Below are 20,336 nucleotides of genomic sequence, written 5' to 3'. Positions count from 1 at the left end.
GTGTAGTGTACTAGTACAGCACTAGTGTGTAGTGTAGAGTAGTGTAGTGTAGTGCACTAGTACAGCACTAGTGTGTAGTGTAGAGTAGTGTATAGTGTAGTGTATAGTGTAGTGTATAGTCTAGTGTAGTGTACTAGTACAGCACTAGTGTGTAGTGTATAGTCTAGAGTAGTGTATAGTGTAGTGTATAGTGTAGTGTACTAGTACAGCACCCACGGGTGTGTTGGAGAGCCAAGCCACAACATGTACAATCTGAGCACGACGTTTCGCAGTAATCACAACAGGCTTCATCAGGCAACAGCCACGTTTATATCGCGTGGCTGTAGATCTACCCCCCCCCCCCCGACAAAAAAACCCTGTATCATGGATGATATAATTATTCATAATAAAGGTTGTTTGGCTAGATCGCGAAAGCCTACGACGACTACTACTCGGACGTGTTAAACAACAACAGCCTGTGCTGCCCCGGGAACCACGTGGCACTCCGCCTGTCACTCGTCAACGTGCGCCGGACGTCGGCTGGAGGGAGAATTCACCCCGGGGGGGGGGTCAGCTGCTGCTGATGGCGACTGTGACGGCACCACCCCCTCCCCTCCACCACCACCACCATCATCACCCCACCCCTCCACCACCATCACCCCACCCCCTCCACCACCATCACCCCACCCCTCCACCATCACCCCCACCCCTCCACCATCACCCCCACCCCTCCACCATCACCCCCACCCCTCCCCTCCACCATCACCCCTCCACCACCACCATCATCACCCCACCCCTCGACCACCATCACCCCACCCCTCCACCACCACCCCTCCACCACCATCACCCCACACCTCCCCTCTACCATCACCCCTTCACCACCATCACCCCACCCCTCCCCTCCACCACCATCATCACCATCATCACCCCTCCCCTCTACCACCACCCCACCCCTCTACCACCATCACCACCCCTCCCCACCCCACCCAGCGTGTCGCTGTTCTCTTGGCCCACCACCGCTCTCTGCCTCTCTCCGCCGCAGGCGAGGAGGAGGGACTCCGCGTGCTTTGCTGCTGCCGCCGCCGCGTGCGCAGTTGCCGCGCGAGAAGCGGGTGGTGGGGCGAGGCCCCGAGCACGAAACGTCGCAAATGCCGTCGAGCGTGCAGTTCCCGCCGCTGCGAAGCGCGGACGACTTAGTGACGGGCTCCGCTCGCTTCGCGCTGCCCGAAGCGGGCAACTGGCCCAAGTGGAGGTCTCGCGTGGTGAGGAACCTCCAGTACTACCAGAGCAACTACTTCCTCCTGGTGGTCGCCGTCTTCCTCGTCGTGGGGTGAGACGCGCCTGGCGGAGTGGGAGCGATGTCTGCGCCAAGAAGGATGATGGAGCGAGTGAGTGAGTGAATGGGTGAGCGAGTGAATGAATGGGTGAGTGAATGGGTGAGTGAATGAGTGGGTGAGTGAATGGGTGAGTGAGTGAATGAGCGAATGCGTGAATGGGTGAGTGAGCGAGTGAATGGGTGAGTGGGTGAGCGAGTGAGTGGGTGAGTGAGCGAGTGAATGGGTGAGTTAGCGAGCGAGTGAAGGGTGGAGGGAGGGATGGAGGATCACACGAGACTGTAACGCGCGAGACGTTGACGTTGCCCGCCGGGGCTGTGACGCGAGCCAGCAGCAGCAGGAGGCTGCTGCCGGCGGCAGCGGCGGCGGTCTCCGATGACGCGAGCGATGTTCACCCTGCTCGAGTCGACCCTGGTCGGGGGGGGGGTGAATGTCGCTGCCTCCTGCAGCCATCTGGGGGGGGGGGGGTCACCCCGCGTGCCGTGACAGCCCTTAGCGTCAATGCACTGCTGGATGAAGGCGTCCCTGCTCCACACCACCACGTGTCGGTCACATGGGGGGGGGGGGGGGGGTTATTGAAACGACTTCCACGCTTGTTTAGTGTGGGGTTTGCGGAGAGCATAGGAGTAGAGTACAACCATTGTAATGCCTGCCCACAGTGTGACCCCGAGATGGCTTATACCGAAACACACGACGCCTGTTGTGCCAGAAGAAAGTCAAGAGTGGCATTCCGCTCACGATGCACAACCCCGTATTTACATCGCTGGGTCGGTGGGGTGGAATAATTCCACATTGATATGGCGGTGGTGAGTTTATCCATCGGGCATCCGCTGTTGACCCCCCCCCGCCCCCTTTCATGCCATTACAAAAAGTGCTGCTCGTGTTATTGCTGTACGCAAGAATGATCCAGGCTCCAATCTGCCGATCTCTGATGAGACTTGGGCACATTGCTGGCGCTTTGTCAACGCTCTTGGGTTTTGCATTACTGTACAGCTACTGCTGGTTCCTCTTTGTAAGCGGAGCTAGGGCATTGCAAACACAGTACGGTACGTGATGAGTCACGGCGCATCTCATCCGCCTGGCAAGCTAGCGACGAGGCCTTGCGACGTGTCCCCAAGACTGTACCACCGCAATTGCTTTCGATTGCCCGCAAATTAATTTACAGGGAAACAACTGAAAGGACATCGGCGCAAATGAACGCATCCGGGATGTGTTTCTGTTCAAGTGTAATGCCACGGTCACTTAAATAAACGCACGTCCCATCCTTGGATTAACCTACATTCTGCAGCATCGCTCTGCTTTGTTTAAAAACAATTAAGTCGTACATTGTTGTTATTGCAGTTGATGTTACAGTAGTAACAGCTCTTGTCCGAGCCATTCTTATCCATTATTCATATTATCCACTTGCCCATAGCAATCCGGCGACTTCCTGTTATCAGTGTGCTGCTATTGTCCGAGGATCGATAAGTAAAGTGAACCACACGTGTAAGGAAATTCACGACGATTGTCCGCGCAATTGGTGTGGATAAGATGAAGCAATGCTGAAGAAGTGGCAGCTCGCTTAAATACCTAATCTGTCCATAAATGACGTCACGCACCTAGAGGGGGGGGGGTCAGACATTTGTGACGATGTGTGACGAGGGGGGGGGGTTTGAGAAATGTGAAGTCACATCAAAATGCGCAACTTTAAATAAATATAGACACCACGTTCTACTTAATTAAATATACTTTTTAATAAATGTTTTCTCCTACAACATCTCTCCTACAACATCAGAGTGCAGCGCCACATTAAATACGCACTACAATGACAATAGTTTAAAGCGATTTGAAGCATGGTTTTTTGGGGGGGGGGGGCAGAGCTTTGTGACGTCATATTTGAGGGGGGTCTGACTTTTTTTCGTTTGCCCATTTTCTGGGACCCACATAAAGGCCTTCATCCAGCAGTGGATTGACAGTTTGGCTGTACGTGTCTATAAAGGCCAAGCTGGGACCGTCTCTGAGGCCACGTGTGCTGGCCTCAGAGAAGGTCACGTGGCCTCGGCCAGGTCAGGCAGCGTTCTCGGATGACCGACTCGTGGCCGATTTACCAGTTGCTGGACCACGTTCGTCATCTTCGCAGCAGCTGATTTTGGCTGGACATCGAACAAAGACGGTCACCGCATCGCGCGGCGCTTCCAGATGCGCTCATGCGGCCGTCTGGAACGCTCCTACCTTTTGATATTAGGAAGCCACTGGAGTTATGCACTTTAAAATCATCATCTAGATTGAAAAGTCACTTCTTTCGAGTTTTTTTTTCTATTTAGTTTGTTGTCCGCCCCCCCACCACCACTCCTCGGATTATCGCGGTTGGCTACGTACGGTGCAAAGAAGTTCAACATACGTACTTACAACGACATGGAGCGGCAACATCGTGCCATTGTCTGAGACTTTGTACGGATATGAGGAATCACCTGGAGGTGGTCTCGAGAAGGTGCCACGTTCCACCGAGCACACCCGTGGCGCCTCATGCGGATTATAGAAGTGAAAGCAAATTCGTCCCATAGATCCGCGCCTGTCCACACTTTTCCGCTCGGATAAAAAGGGGGTGAAATGCGCAGATTAACGTGGATGATAGGGTGGACCCATAGTGTGTGTGTGTCCCCCATATAAACTCAGACAACAACTTTAGTCTACGCTGTATTGCAGTCTGACAGATTTTTCAAAAAATGTCTGCGGACAGAATAACGAGCTGTTTCGGCAGGCTATCGTCGCATTTCTGCAAGAGTTTATCGAGCTCGTGATGACGGAGCGTCACGTTTGAGCCAGTAAAACTGAACGTTTTAAACAAATGTGCGCAGTTGATCTCAAAAAATGTTTTACGGAGGGCATTTCAAAGTCCCGTAGTGCGCATATAAAACCCGTCCAATTGACAAGGGGTCGTGAGTTGCGTGCGTCTTTTATTATTCCGCGTACATTACAGTCACGTATTGTTCTGGTGTCCTCGCGATCAGTGATCCATCGATTACTATTCGATTACTATGGATTATTGCGACTTTCCATGCACGCATCAAATTGTGCTTGTGCGACACTTTGCCGTTCGTGCAGAGCAAATGAAATTCATACGCAAATGATGGGGCGAGCAAAAGTGGGGGGCAAACGACACGGACAGGCAATGAGAAACGGTGCGAGTGAGGGGGGTTAAACATTTGACAGAAAAGAACGAGACCTTGAATAGAATTGCCACAGCTCATCGAATCGTGGGAGGCGGCGTGTAACCGTGTCACACCGACAAACGCGTGCATGAAGCCTCATTGAGCCAAACAGACTCCGGATGTGTCTAACAACACAATGGGAGCAACAACTCCTTGCTAGGTAGGATCCTGACGGGAACCGCAAGTTAATAAATGTGTGTGTATGTACGGTATTTAAATTAAAAGTCAGAGTAATTTTTTTTTCTCGAATGAGAATTGAGGCCGTGTTCATCTCCCGTTTACAGCTCCGAGGCAGTGGTGGACATTCCACATTCCTGTGGTGGGGGCGAGCCCATCCATAAGACCAACCATTGTTGACTTCTCCACAAAGAGAGGTATTCATTGTGTCGGCCCCCCAAAGGGATGATTGCGCCTAGTCAACGCCCAGCCAGGATTTCGAGCCGTGACTTTGTGATGCGAGCCACTCACTCTTCCGTCGGCCACCTGTTCAGCTAGAAGAAGATGGCGGCCCTCTGTTAATGCACTGTGCCAAAAAGGGCCTCGCCACGTTAAGGTGCAGAGGATGCTAAGAATAACTGGGGTTCATATTCTTGGTTCTTTCGGTAAAGTCACGTAGAAGGGAAATAATAAAATAATATAAATATTAAACAATAAAAATGCTCACGATGTTTCGACTGCAACACAAGCAATCATCATCAGGTGTGAAATCCACAGAAATAAAATTTTCTTTGAGAATTTTTATTGTTTTATATTTATACTAGCAGAAGTACCCGGCGTTGCCCGGGTGAAAAATATATTTCTTAATAACCTCACATATATACACAGATGGGCTGCTACCCCTGCCCCCCCAGCCACGATCTCCTCGGCCGCTGTGCAGTAATATGTACGGCCTATAGTGTGGTGGGGTGTCGAGGCCTAGTACCGTGCAGAGCCTCCGGCCTCGCCTAGATTGCCCACCCGGCTGAGGCTGGGTACTAGGGCCGTTACCCCCCCCCGCGCTACAATAATACTGTCTAATCGCTATAATTTAATTATCTACCGACCCTATAATAGTAATTGCACACATTGGGGTGGGGGAGGAGTGAAGAGGACGTGAAACTTTGATGAATTTACCTCAGAGTCGCGTGTTAATGCGTGCGCATATTTTTAACGGGAATTAAAAATGGCGTCCACCCCGCAGCGAATGCGTCGCTACCCGTTGCCAGGGGCAACCGCCGTGGAAAACCAAACGGACCAATCGTGTCTCGCAAATCCCTCACATTTCGTCCAATGAAACTGCGTATGGTCCGGCGACACACAGACAGACAGACAGACACACAGACAGATTTGCGATTTTATATATATAGATTATTTTATTATTTCCCTTCTACGTGACTTTACCGAAAGAACCAAGAATATGAATCTCTGCAGTCACGAAAGCTTTAAATAAAAAATAACTGGGGTATAAACATGACGCTTTCAAAATGTATTCACTGCTGCATGCAACTCGTGCAACCTGCCGAATTGAAACCCTCGTTGAACTGGGAGACAGAGCTGAGAGAGAGAAAACGATTGGGAGAGTCGGACTCTGCGAGATGAGGGGGGCACAGCAGGATACTGCAAAACACTTTCACAAATTGGCTGGTGACGTGACCAGGATAGCGTCGTACATTTAAATAGTTGGTGACCTTGTTGTTCCTCGTCTCTCCAAAAACTAAACATCGAGTTTTAGTATTGAAGGGTGAACAGTAACTAGACTTCAGAGAGAGTTTTACAGCTAACATCAAGGTCCACAAACTATGAGTGAGATGTATTTAATGCACTGTATGTATATATAATCTCCAACAACTGGACAGTGCGGTACGATGCTATTTGGAATATGAAAATGGATCCTGGTTTATATCCGGGAGTGAGTGGGCGGATGCTAACCCTGTTTCAATATTACTTTGCCAGTTTAGTAATCTGATACAGCATATTCTAGAGGCAAGCAAGAAATGCACGGCAGAGGCATAGAACACCATTAAGTTTATTTTGTTTAAATAAACCTCAAGAGAACAGGAGGAGTTGGAATTTGCAAGAGAGACCTGGGTCGTTAGTCTGCCAGCAGGCGGTTGACGCTTGATGCGTTATAATCCCAATTGAGCAGTTTGCGGTGTAATTTTAGAATTTGGTAAAATTTTGGACCCTGACGCTGGCACACACAGCGCGGGCCCACTCTTGCGAATGACGTCACGGGCATCTTTCACGTCCACTGCGAGTGAAGCAGACGGCCGCGTACCGTGATCAAGGCTACCGCACACACCGCAGTGTTAACCCGGGCGGCCGCTGGAACCGAACCGGGAACCTCTGCAACGAGCGGCGAACGGAGCGCTACCGCGGGGCCTATGGCATTCAATAACAACAATCGCATGGGTCCTCACGGTTTTTACCATTGAAATGCACGCGTTTTGTCTGAACATGGGGGTGTTTCCTCCCCATCATCAGTGGTTAAACTTTGTGTTGCTTCTGGTTGAGATATCAACTGGCTCTGCGTGCATGTTTTGAGAACGAGTATGGTTTGTAAACACACAGGTAATGGAATTGAAATGTCTGGACTTCCATTAATGCGAATTCTCATGGTCTGAAGATGAGCCCTGATTAATGGCATTCAGTGTGTACATCTCTTTTGTCAATCTGCTGGATGAACATTAAAGGCTGCAATATTTATCCTTGGGAAGTTTACAGTGCTTATCACATCAATAGCCTGGTTGCCTTCATGGGGATAGGAAATAGTTTCAGTTCAAGTTTCAGGTAGAGATAAACATGGCATGTCTCTATAACAACCAATCGTTTGCTTTGTATGCATTGTAACTGTCATTTGCAAGCAGGTTTTCTTATTACATCTGTAATGACGACTTCGACGCACTTGTCTTGAGATGGTTTCTTTATTAAGGAGCCGCGTGCTCACACTTGAACAGGCGGAGACCCCCACTGCAACAGCCCCGAGTCTCCCGCGCATCTCCCTTATATACGGTCCGAGGCCACGCCCCCATTCCCGAACCTTCTCGCTGGTTCTAGACCGCTCGCTCTACCAGCAGACTTTACTGTCATCTTCGTCACCTGGCCACGCTCCTTTTGTCAATCATTCCCGTGGCCACTAGTCCATTCGTACTCCAGGCTGACTCCTGTGGCCACTAGTCCACACACACCGTAGGTTGACTCTACACATCTTTTAAGCCAAAAGTCTGTGATCAAATCACTGTGAATGTGAGCTCAGAAGCTAAGCAGGATGGGGCCCTGGATGGCGCTTTGCTCAGTGACCACCATGCAACAGCACACCAAAAAAATATAACGCACCACCGCCTTTACCATTACACAGGCCACCAGTTCATGAAGAGCTGCATTTGTCGTCATCTTCAGTCACTCGTCAATAAATCGAGCGAATGTGACCAATCTTGAGGCAGCGGTCAGACGGAGAGACGTCTCAAGGCCGGGCCTACCTTGTCAGTAGAAGACAGCGCAGAAGCAGCTCCACGTGGAATCCTGCTGGTTTCACCAACTCCAAGCGGACCAGCATGCTCCATCGACCCTGACATGCACGGCGTTGGGAGGCCCATATCCAGCAGTGGAGTTGACAAAGGGCCGCACTCAATGAAGTCCAAGTGACCAGTTTGGTTAAATATGAGCCGTCTAACGATGTTTCAATTGAGCGATTTAAAATAGATTCTTATGCTCGGGATATGTACATTGAATCGTGAGCCTGGGAATGTATCATTACATATTTCTGTAAGATGATATGCGAATTATACGATGGTCGTACATTTCGGCTGCCAGAGTGAATGCGATTGTAGTGAAATTACAATAATAAATGTAGAAACAATACAAAGTTATTATGAATACAAAGTAGATGGATGAAACGATACAGAAGGGAAGCTGTTCATACATTAACAGGTGATAGACCCGCTGGGCTAATAATGGATAGCACATGCCTCTATGTGTAGTGGTGGTGTTGACGCGCGCCGACAGTGATAGATCACGGGGCGGCGCGGGGTGCGTGGTTGTGCGCGCTGACACAAGGTGGGAAATAGGATCGTGGGCAGCGCGCAGTGATTGGTCAACTGGGGTGGGTGCTCTCAGCGACGTCCGCATGGAGGACTATAAAGGGGGACGCGCGGGAGCACTCGGGGTGTTGTTAACCAGTTGAAGATCGAAGACGGAGTTGAAGAGGTAGGGCCCTGAGACCCCTAGTCCCGCTGTCCTTGTAAGGGCCGGGACCCTGTGCGGCTCGGAGGCGAGACTGTGGGACCCGAGGTCTGACGTCCATGTGGGACGAGGCTGTGGGACCCAGAGTCGAGACTGACACCCCAGCCGGGTGGGTTCCGAGAAGCTACATGGCGTAAGAGCCCGTGTGGGTGTAGCCAGGGGAACCCCGTGGGTTAGGCTGCAGTTAGCCACCCGTGTAATATAAGTTGGTGTTAATAAAGAGTGTGCTACCCGCAAGGTCGTCTCCCGCCAAGTTACTACATTACATATGCAGCACATCTCTGCCATGTCAGTGAATTGCAGTACTGTACTGTGGAAAACAGAAAGTGTGTCAGGGGTTGGAACAGTGGCAGCAGTGGTTATATCGCATTACACTATGAAGCCAGTCACCCCAAGTTCGAACTCTGGTCACGGCTATCATCAGTGGCGAGTGATATCATCAGTGGCGAGTGATATCAGAACCATCTCCCCTTACCGACCCTCACCAACCCACATGGTGAAGTATGGTCAAACAAACCACGTGAGCAACATGCCACGAGGAGGCCTTTAATTCAGCAGTGGCTGGACAAAGTCTGGTAATTGGTATCTACTGTGTGATTCAACACATCACGAGTATATGCATCAAGACTGCACACCGTCACCTCAATGCCCCACACATGCTTTGTTCGGTTGGGCCTCTCCGCTTGCTTGTCTGGATTGACCACATCGCGCACAGCTGTAATGTTAAACTCGGGACATCTATAAACAAATGGTGTGTGTGGGTGTGTGTGGGTGAGTGTGTTTGTGTAGCGGTCGTGTAGCGGTTAGCGCGCTGCGCTATGAATCCGGCGACCCGATTCCCGCTCACAGCCAACAACGGTGATGATTATCTGGGCCTCCGCTAGGTCGACTCAGCCTCAAATGAGTATCTGGTGTGGTGTGTAAACATCGCATCTGGGGATACAAATCAGTCGGGCGTGGTGCTGGCTACCCACCCCTTCGTGTACCGTTCCGGCCTTCAAATGTGCTCGCTAACAGCACTTGCCCTACAGTCTGTTAAGGCCATACGGGGTGTCTTTGTATATATAAAAAAGGGTTCGCTGGCTCAAGAGATAACCATGGTGTATGATTCCGTGTGTGCCGACGCACACGTGATCTGGGTGCGAGGCTGCTGCTGCTCTGCGGTGTTGATGAACTCTTCGCAGAGTCGTTCTCGGGTTTCGCGAGTTCCGTCTCTCCAACTGTGGCGCTGTTCGGGCTACCACTAACTCACCCACCCACTAACTCACCTGCTCACCCACCCTCTTACACAACCACCCACTAACTCACCCACCCATTTACTCACCAAACCACCCACTAACGCACCTACTCACCCACCCTCTTGACTCCCTCAACCATGCACTAATTAATCCACCCTCTTACTCAACCACCCACTAACTCACCTACTCACCCACCCTCTTACTCACCTAACCACCCATTAACTCACCCACCCTCTTACCCAACCACTCGTTAACTCACCTACACAAACAACCTCTTACTCACTCAACCACCCACTAACTCACCGACTCACCCACCCTCTTATTCACCCAACCACCACTAACTCACCCACCCTCTTACTCACCCAAGCACCCACTAACGCAACCTAAGCACGTGCTTACTCACCCAACCCCTCATCCACACACCACCATCCACTAATCTGCTCGCCCACTGACCCAACCACCCACCTACTCTTCCACTCGCTCACCTTTTGCCGCGTTCGTCCCATCTATTTTGGAACTCCGTGCCGGTCACTGTCCACCATGTTTTGTCACCGTCAGCCAGTTCTGCAGGACAGCAGTAGACTCGAGGAATGTTCTGTGAAAGCTCACAAAGAAGCATGACCACGGCGCCGCTGTGTGCCATAGGAATGGGGTGAATTCCAAATGTTAATTCGTTTTCATCTCAATCGTGTTATAGGTGTCACGTCAAGAGGCTGTTTAATGCATTTGGATTTCTGGCAGAGCAGTGCGCATCCCTTTGCATTAGCTAATGGCCTTTGTAAGTAGATAGCGCATAACTACCTCTGAGATGCCTTCAGGTGACCTTTGGTCCTCACAGTATGGGACAGGATCCACGCCGGTCTTGCCACCATCGCACGACAGTTTTCAAACCGAGAATTAAAAATCTCTGATCTGCTGCGGTGTTTATCAATATTAAGTGCAGACCCGAATTTAATGTGTCAAGTTTTTGTTTTTATGTGTTTGTGTGTGGTCGTTGGCGACTGGGTTGAGACCTTTGGGCTAACTCCACCCGAGAAGCCGCTTGAACTACAGGCAGCTGTCTGGGTTTGAACCCAGCTCATCGACGGTGCCCAGCTCGGCACTCTGACCTTTGAACCGCCCAGCCGAGTCTCCCGAGCGTGAGAGATATTCAGAGCTCTCGGCTCGCGCAAAGTTCAATTCCCACACGCGGAGATGCATCCGGCCCATTGTTAGGTAACGGCGAGTTGATTCAACGATTGTAAAGCTGACAACGCGTGCATCATGTTGTTGGTGTGTTGTCTTGGTGTGGTGTGGGACTGTTTTTGTTGTTGTTTTGCTGCGTTGACCAGCTTGCATTTGATGAATTATACGTACCTTGTGCAATTTGTACTTCTATACTTTTATTTGTTTTAATTTTTGTTAGCGACTTGCTTACCTTTTCTCAACCTTGCTTTTTCACGTACGATTGTTTGCATTGTCGACGTAAATCGCTGAACCCCGTGTGCCCCTGCCGGACGACGCGTGCAAGAAACGAAGAGCTTCACAGCTCATCGGATTCCTCCTCCATAGTCCTACGCAAAGGTCCCCCCCCCCCCCCCCATGTCCCGACTCAACTTGTCTTCCGCGCCGTGGCAGGTGCCTGCAGCCGGTGAAGATGGTGGCGGGCGTGCTGGCGGTGGGGGCGGCCTGCGGGGGGCTGGCGTGGGCGCGCCGGCACGGCGAGGCGGTGCGGCTGGCGCAGCGCCACAACCCGGGCGGCGTCGCCGTGGCGCTCGCCCTCTGCAGCCTGGCGCTCTGCCACCTCGTGGGCGGCCTGCTCTTCTTCCTCAGCGGCATCGCGCTGCCCGTGCTGCGTGAGTCGCCCCAACGCCCCAACGCCTCCACCGCGCCGCCGTTAACTCGGACAACAAACGGTCGCCAGCACTTTCAGACGCGTCGTTCCTGCGGCCGTCTGGAACGCTCTTTGCTTCTCGTATTTGGAAGTCATTGGGAGCTGTGCACTTTTAAATCATCGTCTATATTGAAAATTCGCTCCTTTAGAACTGCTTTTGTTGTCCCCCCCCCCCCCCCCGCGGACCTTCGATTAGCACGGTTGGCCATGTACGGTGCGAAAGAAGTTCAACATACTGACGTACAACTCATAATAAAGGGGTTTTTTTTGGTTGTAATCACCAAACGAAACGTAAATGTTGTGGGTTTACTCTCCAACACACCAGTGTGCTCAAGTAGTAAATAATTGGCACGTTTTGTTTACGTGGCAAACCTCACTAATTGGCTGTGTTTGATGGTGGTGGTGGATTAAAGACACAATTATATTTAACCCACAAAAAAAACTTTCATATGAATAATTATGGTCACGAAAGCCCACTACTATGTGTTAAACCAGCGGCGCTAAAGTTCGTGTAGAAATAATACAATGACGAGGGTGGCAACCGAGGATCGCGAACGTATCCAGGCGGACGTTCACCGAGGAGACGGAGGGAGCCGTGAGGTCTGTTGGCATGCAGGTGCCGCTGGGTGGGATCGTTGCACGGCAGGATCGTGAGAGGTAGCGGCTGTGGTATTGACCACACGTCCCAGGGCTGACAAAGTACCCGCAAATGACCTAATTTGGCCGAATTTAGCAGGCCTTAATTTGCTTAAGATGATTAATAATTAACAAAATTATCGAGCGAAATATTCGCGACGAAAGTGGGCTTTATTTTATTCAATGATGTTTGTGAGTGGATGAAAATCGTCGATCGTGACGAAATGTTTCTCCGTCATCAGCATCTGTTCAACAAGGCTCGACACGAGGGGTACACAACGCACACGCAGCTGTTTAGCAAGGGAGACGCGGTGGCGTTCACAACACCCCTAACGCAGTGGGCAGAGGCGGAGGTGCAGCCCAGCAATTTCTCGCTCAAGCCGCTGCCGAACGACGGCGGATTTTTATTTTACATTTTAACGGCTCCTCGTTTGTCCCGTCGCAGTGGTGATCCTGCACGCGTCGCTCCGCTTGCGCAACATCAAGAACAAGGTGAGCAACCAAATGGAGCTGCTGGGAGTGAGGAGGACCCCCATGGGGCTGCTGCTGGAGGCCCTGGGCCAGAACCTGGATCCGCAGGCCGACGACACGACGGAGGTGGAGCAGCGGTACGCCAAGTCCCGCTGAGCGACGTGGCCGTTGATCAACTAGGGGGGGGGCAACTTTTAGGGCAATCGTCGCCGGCAACGAGTTCTAGCACGAGCGACCGTGGCGACTTTGGGGGCGACGGAGTTTCTGTCTCGCGCCGATCGGAGAGCAGCGTGTTTGAGTTGACAGTAATTCATGTAGAGACGAGAGATAGCAATTTGTTGCTGAAGTGCATCTGCTGAAAAAATAGGCTCAGAGGCATGAGGGGGATGGCTATAGCACCAGTAACTAGTTGGTTAGGTTAGGGGACAGGAAATTGGTCATTCGGCAAGTTCTTCATGCAGTCCACTTACTGGCAATCGCTCAGTCAGTTGCTCAGCCACTACGATACATTTCAATATAATATTTGCCTCTGGGGAAAAAAGTCTTCAGTAGTCAGAAGGCATCTCTCTCGTCCATCCACATGCACCAACTTGGAGCCGACATTTCTCAAAATAAAAAGAGATTTCTTGCCGGTCAGTCACGTGAGCTCCGTCCACGAACCGATTGGATCTGACCGTTGCAGCTTCCCCATGGGGGGCAGCCACAATCAGATTTGTTCAGGTTTTGGGCAACTATATTTTTACAACAGGAACCATGCTGCAGCAATCATTGCTGGTGACGATTGCCCCCCCCCCCCCTCTAGAATGAATTGCCCCCTGTGAAATCACGGATTTCGACGGACGGACGGGGGGGGGGGCCCTGGTAATTGGGAGCGGTCCGTGTACGAGTCGTAGAGTTTGTTTTGAATTGACCAGGTGAAAACTCAAGAGGCCAATGATAGGCGGTCTCATTTTCAAGAGTGAACCCGGCTCACTGTGAATGACAAAAACAAAAGTGCTGCGGAGTAGCAGTCGGAGTAACCGCGTCACGCGAGGAACATATTGCGCTAATACAAATCGATGTCAAGATAATAATAAATTCACCGTCGCGTTAGCCGGCTCGGACAGGTGATTTTGAGACTGATCGCAGTACAATTTGCGAATTGAGCTTCGGAAAAACATTAAACGAATACAGGGTAACTACTAATACTGTACCTCTATGTATAATCCTGGGGGCAGTGGCTGAGGGGTGGGGGGCAAATGTGAACAAGGGGTCCCTCTACTGGCGATGCGAGTGCCAACGCCCGGATGTGCAGCGTCACCACTCGCTGGGGTCAGCCAGATGTCAGGCTAAGAATATTCAGGTCATGCTTGCTTCCAAACTCCACCCCAGGTTTTTTCCTGCCTCGTTTTGTGATGACACGTGCAAGGTGGATTAACGACCTCAATATGCAGCGACTCGCATATGGACGCCTAGGCTCGCTCGCATAGAAAACACAGGAGACACACGAACGTACGTAGAGACACGTAGGCTCACACAGGAGAGAGAGTCAGACTCGCTTAGAGATCCATAGACTCACGCAGAGACGTATAGACTCTAAAGAGACCCGTAGACTGACATAAGGACCCAATAAGACACTGCAATGTGCTTGCAGTAGATTTATCATCAGTGCATACCCATCGACTCACATAGAGACCCCACTGAGGATCTGGAATGCCGGCACCACACCGGTGCAGTGATGGCACTGCACTGGTGCAGCAACATCATCACCCTGGTGCAGCAACATCAAAGCACCAGTGCGGCACCATCATCACACGGTGCCTTTACGTTCAAACTACCAATGAGTCCACATGCACGCATCATCACCCACGACTGGAAAACCCGAGGATTAGTATGAGTCGCTCACCGTGTCCGGGACCCATGTACCACACCGATCGTGAAGGGTTAGAGACCCCCCACTCGCGTGGCCCAGGCCCCCCCCCCCCCCCATTGGTCGGGGGATACGTTGATGTCAAAACCACTGTGCACCAGGGTCCGTTGTTGCCTTACGATGCGCGTCCCCGTGGATCGTGCGTCCGAGGAATGCGTCCTCGGCAATGTCGAGTAAAAAAAACAAACCCCCCGGCCCGCTTGCAACGCTCTGCGCTGCAGACGTGTGACCATTTCGAGGCATGCGGCGGCGGCGGCGTCTAAGCGAAGCCGCGTTGCCACGGTTTGTTTGCACGCGAATGTGCCCGTACGGGAAACGCTCAAAATGCTTCCGTGTTTACCACCGTGTGCCCGTGTCACACACTTTTCACCGTAACGTCCCTTAAAAGTTCCCTCTCTGGCCTCAGTTACCCCATGGACAGTCTCACCGAGCCTCAAGACTCCTCCTTCATGAGAGTAGTGTGCGTGGCGACCGACGTTGCTATTGTGCGTAATCCCAATCGAGAGATTTTTAAGATAATCTTCTCAGGTGTTTAGCCAATACCAGCTACGTTGGAGTTCTTTGTTGCCAGGTTTGTTCTGTTTTTAGCTGCGGGAGGAAATTGGAGATGTCCCGGAGGGAAAACCCCACGCAGGGCAGGGGAAAGACGTAAGAAGAAAAAAAAAACTTCACAGAATGGGGGAGCCCGATTAGGGAATGAAACCCAGAGCCCCGTCCTTGCTGCGAGGTCGTCACCACTGTGCCGCCGCCACCACGCGTGCGACTGCATCTGCCCTCACCACCATAAACGTCACTTCAGTTCCCTGCAGAATTCGAGCCGTCATAGGCTGCTGTAATGACGATGCAAAACAACCTCTCCAAACCCTCCCGATGGGTGCACTCTCGCATTCGGACGCACTTTGTGGTTGTCCACGTCAAGCAACCTTGGTCAATCCCATTGCTTGAACGAGGTACTCCCCCCCCTCCCCCCCCCCTTTCAGCAACGTCACGCCGCGGGGTCCTTATTTTGACCATACCTCACCACGCCGGTCAGTGCGGAGTCGTTGAATGCGGGGAGCGCAGACGGGGGGGGGGAAGTGGAAGGTACGGCGGTGCCAACGATGGATTCTGATGCCCCTGCACTGTGCTGCCAAACCACGTAGCTCCCCCCCTCCCACCGCACAGCCTATAACACCTTTTGTGGTCGATGCTTTATAATCGCAAACTGCATGACACCCATTGGGTTGTGTTATGCTCGAAGCGTGATATGCAAGCAGAGCCCTCTTTGTTTCACCTCATCCAGTTACATCGGCTCGCAACGAAGTTCTTCCGCCCGTTAAACTGTTTCTTGCAGTTGGCAAACAGCGGGGGCCATTTGCAGTACATTGAGTCGAAGTGAAGACATTGCCGATGAGTTTCAAATCAATTTTGAGGATGTAAGTGTTGATGGGAAGGGGTAGAAGCAGTGTCGCAGTGGTTCGGGCACTTCGACTGTGAACCCGGCAACCTGAGCTCGACTCCTGACCGGGTGAACATCAGTGGCAGGTGATGTCTGAACCGCTCCTAAGCCACCCCTCCCACTTCACCAACCCAGACTTGACCAGCGCGGTGAAGTATGGTCAAACAACCTCCATGGCTGATACGGTGTGGGTAGACTGTCATCTATCAGGGGATTGACACAAAGCTGCATATTAGTATAAGTAGTGTAGTTAAGCACTGTTGAGTATTTACAGTAATATACATTGTGAATGGGTGAGATTTGTCAGCTGATTGGAATTGGTCCAAGCACTGGTTTTAAAGTTATTTGTTCAATCACGGGAAGCTAGGTTTTTTGTGGAATATTCACAGCTGTTGGCTTTAAAATTATCTCTTGCAGTAGATATTCCTACGTGGTTTGTAGTATTTTGCCTCTGCCGTATATTTTCGGAGGAAACGCTAATAACACATCTGCACAGCGCTGTGTAAAATCTGTGACAATTGAACTTGTAACGATTTGCCACCCTGCATTTCAATGAATTGTCACGATTCTAGATTTAAAGTTTTCGTGACTGCAAGGATTCATACTCTTTGGTTTTTTCGGTAAAGTCACGTAGGTGAAAACAAAAGAAACAATAAAACAACAAAATTAAATCACGACGTTTCGGAAGCAACACAAGCCTCCGTCATCAGGTGTGACTGCTCCAGCAAAATTACTGTAGCATATCCGGGATCGCAGTTTGGGTTTGAGAATATATGCAAGGTGTTATTTCTACGTTGTCGTTAGTGGTAGCTCATCGCTCAAACAGATTACGACCAACGTGAATTTCAAACGAATCGATTCGCGCGCACACAATTTGATGTGCGGGTACCATGAACTTAAGAACCGATTTCAATCGATGAATTGTGGCGTTATGGTCTGAGAAATCCGATAATCTGGCCGAGATATACAAATCTTGGGACGATCGGAAAATATCTCGGGTTGATCTGAAAAACCGTAAGTCACTAACGAGACACCACTTCCGCCAAAAGTGCCATCGTCACGTGTCGTCGAGGTGAGGGTCACGGTTGTTATCATGAAGACGCTTCCTGCCATGCGTTACTTAATGGAAATTCATCTGGAAACAAAAAAGTTAAGCTTTTCTTTAAAATGTGAAAATTCGAAATGTATGAATCTGAAACTCGCCCCGAGTATAAAGAAACTGACGGTGACAGCCCAGTTTAGAAAATGAATTGAAAGTGAATGAACACCACGTGTCAACAATAAACAATGCCTAAGTTCTATAGGGCAAGTTCCTGTGTGAATCCAGATTAACTAGTAACATCCTGTTTCGTTTTCCTGAACATTAAGCACCAAAACCATACGTTTTCTCTCAACGTTCAAATACTCTGGTTATGTTTTCGTACCAAAAAAAAAGTCATGATTGGTAGACTGTTGACCTGCCACTCGCAGGGAAATCCCGAGCCGAATGTATTTTTGTAGCCAGGTCTGCACACAAGCCGATGCCATAGTGAGTAAACCTCTTGCCAACAGACCCTGTTAAGTTGAAACTGATTTGTATTTTCAGTTGTTTGTCTGCACCTTGGTTTCATACAGCTCTGCCAAATACAGTACGTTGTATTCACATTTTCTTTTGTCATTTCTTGCAAAATGCGATTAATAAAAATAATGTAATATATATAAAAGGTCTGCACGCATATATGTTGTCGTCACTCTCCCCACATCTAATTACCGACTATAATCACCCAGAAATGTCTGTCCGTCCCGTGTGTGACGTCACTCCACATGAGGCCCACCCTCCCGCGTGACGTCACTCCACATGAGTCCCACCCCCCCTCATTAATATTCATGAGTGGGTGGATTTTTACACGAACGAAAAGGTCGTGCCGAATTAAATAATTTATTACGCAACGTCGCTTCAAATATGACGACGTTTCTTTACAGAAAGTGACTGTAAAAATACATCTACGCAGCACAGTGCTACATCCGTGCGTGACGTCACTGCAAGAGGACGCTGCGTCTAAGCCGGATCCAAAGAGTGACCAACGTAGAAGTAAGAAAACGGTTGCAAGTAGAAGATGAAGAAGACCTGATGATGATGCAGGCAGTGATGCGCAGGAGACTGGCGCTATTTAGACCCACGTGTAGGGTGGACAACAACAGGAGAATTAAAACGGTTGTTGTTGTGAAAAATTGAAGGAACCGGAACGAGAGGAAGACCTCACAGAGAACGGCTTGATGATGACATCACAACAGATTGGTGCCAGAAAGACGTGGCCACGACTTGAGCATGTTGGCACAAGACAGAGAGGGAAGTGGAAACAGATGTCGATATGTGCCGTGGACACCTACGGGGCTACCTGCCCATGGATCGTGATGATGATGACCATGCAGGCACGCCTGAGTCTTATGACACATTTTTACAGTGCGGAGAGATGATTGCAAAGCACAGTGTTTTCCCAATTGAGTCATTTGCAGTGTCAATTTTCAAATTTCGAAAATTTAGACTATGATGCTGGCACATTAAAAACGATTAAACTTTGACTTAAAACTTTCGTGACTGCAGGAATTCATATTCTTGGTTCTTTCGGTAAAGTCGCGTACATAGAAAAAATGAAAAGTAAATTAGTTTAATTTACTTTTATTATTAATACAAATAAATAAATTAATTGTATTATTTTTTCTACCTACGTGACTTTACCGAAAGAACCAAGAATATAACTATTAAACTATTTTTATTTTACCAGGTAAGGCCCACCGAGCTGTAAAGCTCTTTTTCAGAAGCGACCTGGCCACAAATGAAAGCTCAACGAAGTGGCTCATCACGTGTAAATCTATAGCAGCCAAATATTCTAAACGCATGTTTATAAATGTGAAGGGAAAAACCGGAGGACCCGGAGAAAAATCCACGCGACTGCGGGGAGAACATGCAAACTCCAAATATACAGACATTCGGGTTAGAGTCGAACCCATGACCTCCTGCATACCAGGCGAGGGAGATAACATCTCGCCACCGCGGCGCCCACACAATGTCCTACTTTTGGGAATAACCTCACGGAATCTTGAACGTCCAATTGAAGCAGACAGCGCATATTAGCATTGTCATATCCACAGTATTAACCAGGGCAACCGCTAGATTCTAACTGTGAACCACTGCAACGAGCGGGGAATGTGCCGCTGCCAAACCACGTTACCGCGTATGGACGCTATATGAATAAACAAATATCGAAAATACTAAATAGTACTTCTAAAATGAAACCTTCAAGTCAAGGTCCATCCGGCAAATTTAGAACTGCTCTATATGACAAGACATTTCCCCTTCCTGCTGAATACACAATCTTGCTCAATTCTCGCACATGGCCATTTGTTTATGAGCTAAATGCCCAATGTCGACGTCTGCTGACCACGGTGAGAGGACTTCAGGAGAGAGTTTGTGAAGTTTTGCTATTCCTCCTCTGTTGAAGGAGCGCAGACTACCAGTAGTTCATTATAGGTCCATAGTTTGAGTTGCATGGCCAGAAATGAACTATGTTGTGCCCTCTGTTGAGTATGTATTCCCATTTGAACAGGGACAAACTATAGGTGTGATGCCCATAGAGCCCACAGGGTGACCATCGCGGCGTGTAATTCTCCCGCGTGGAACAGTTGACGTCTAACCTTGAACCTAGTTTTAAACGGTTGCCCCTAATGATTCACAAATCAGCTCAGCGTTACCTGGGTAATCGGACCATGCCGCGTGCGCGCAGATAGCAGGACGTGTATTTTTATACCCGTTCGCACGCGCACACACACACACGGGCAGTGGCACTACTTAAGCCACTTTGCCGTCACCAACTCGTGATTCGCTCTACGCACCGTCGGTGTCAATCTTGCTGGCGCCGATAGCTCGCGGCACGTGGAACGTGCTCGCCGCAGCTCCACGACGGTCCGCCCGGTTGAGCGATGAGCGACGAGGTCGATGGCGACGCCGCAGAGGTGTGCGGCGGCGACGACGGTGCCGCGACGCCGGCGACGACGAGGGAGACGCG

The 20,336-nt window shown here is 50.2% G+C and overlaps 1 protein-coding gene across 1 annotated transcript; it reads left to right on the top strand.

The window, feature by feature from the left end:
- Positions 1–952: 952 nt before the first annotated feature.
- Positions 953–17,980, top strand: LOC144947361 (PRA1 family protein 2-like). Its single transcript, XM_078876639.1, has 3 exons — positions 953–1,309; positions 11,581–11,798; positions 12,918–17,980. Exons 1-3 carry the CDS (start codon positions 1,128–1,130, stop codon positions 13,097–13,099), a joined length of 582 nt encoding a protein of 193 aa, XP_078732765.1. The 5' UTR covers positions 953–1,127; the 3' UTR covers positions 13,100–17,980.
- Positions 17,981–20,336: the final 2,356 nt, after the last annotated feature.

This window comes from Lampetra fluviatilis, chromosome 44 (assembly GCF_964198595.1).
Source record: "Lampetra fluviatilis chromosome 44, kcLamFluv1.1, whole genome shotgun sequence".
Lineage (NCBI taxonomy): Eukaryota > Metazoa > Chordata > Hyperoartia > Petromyzontiformes > Petromyzontidae > Lampetra > Lampetra fluviatilis.
This window is presented reverse-complemented; position numbering and strand designations above follow the sequence as displayed.

What these genes read in the sequence shown, in the direction of transcription:
- LOC144947361 (XM_078876639.1), top strand. Translation starts at nt 1,128, where the DNA reads ATGCCGTCGAGCGTGCAGTTCCCGCCGCTGCGAAGCGCGGACGACTTA. An exon ending in GCCGTCTTCCTCGTCGTGGG is followed by an intron (nt 1,310 to 11,580) that starts GTGAGACGCGCC and finishes GCGCCGTGGCAG; the next exon opens with GTGCCTGCAGCCGGTGAAGA. An exon ending in CATCGCGCTGCCCGTGCTGC is followed by an intron (nt 11,799 to 12,917) that starts GTGAGTCGCCCC and finishes GTCCCGTCGCAG; the next exon opens with TGGTGATCCTGCACGCGTCG.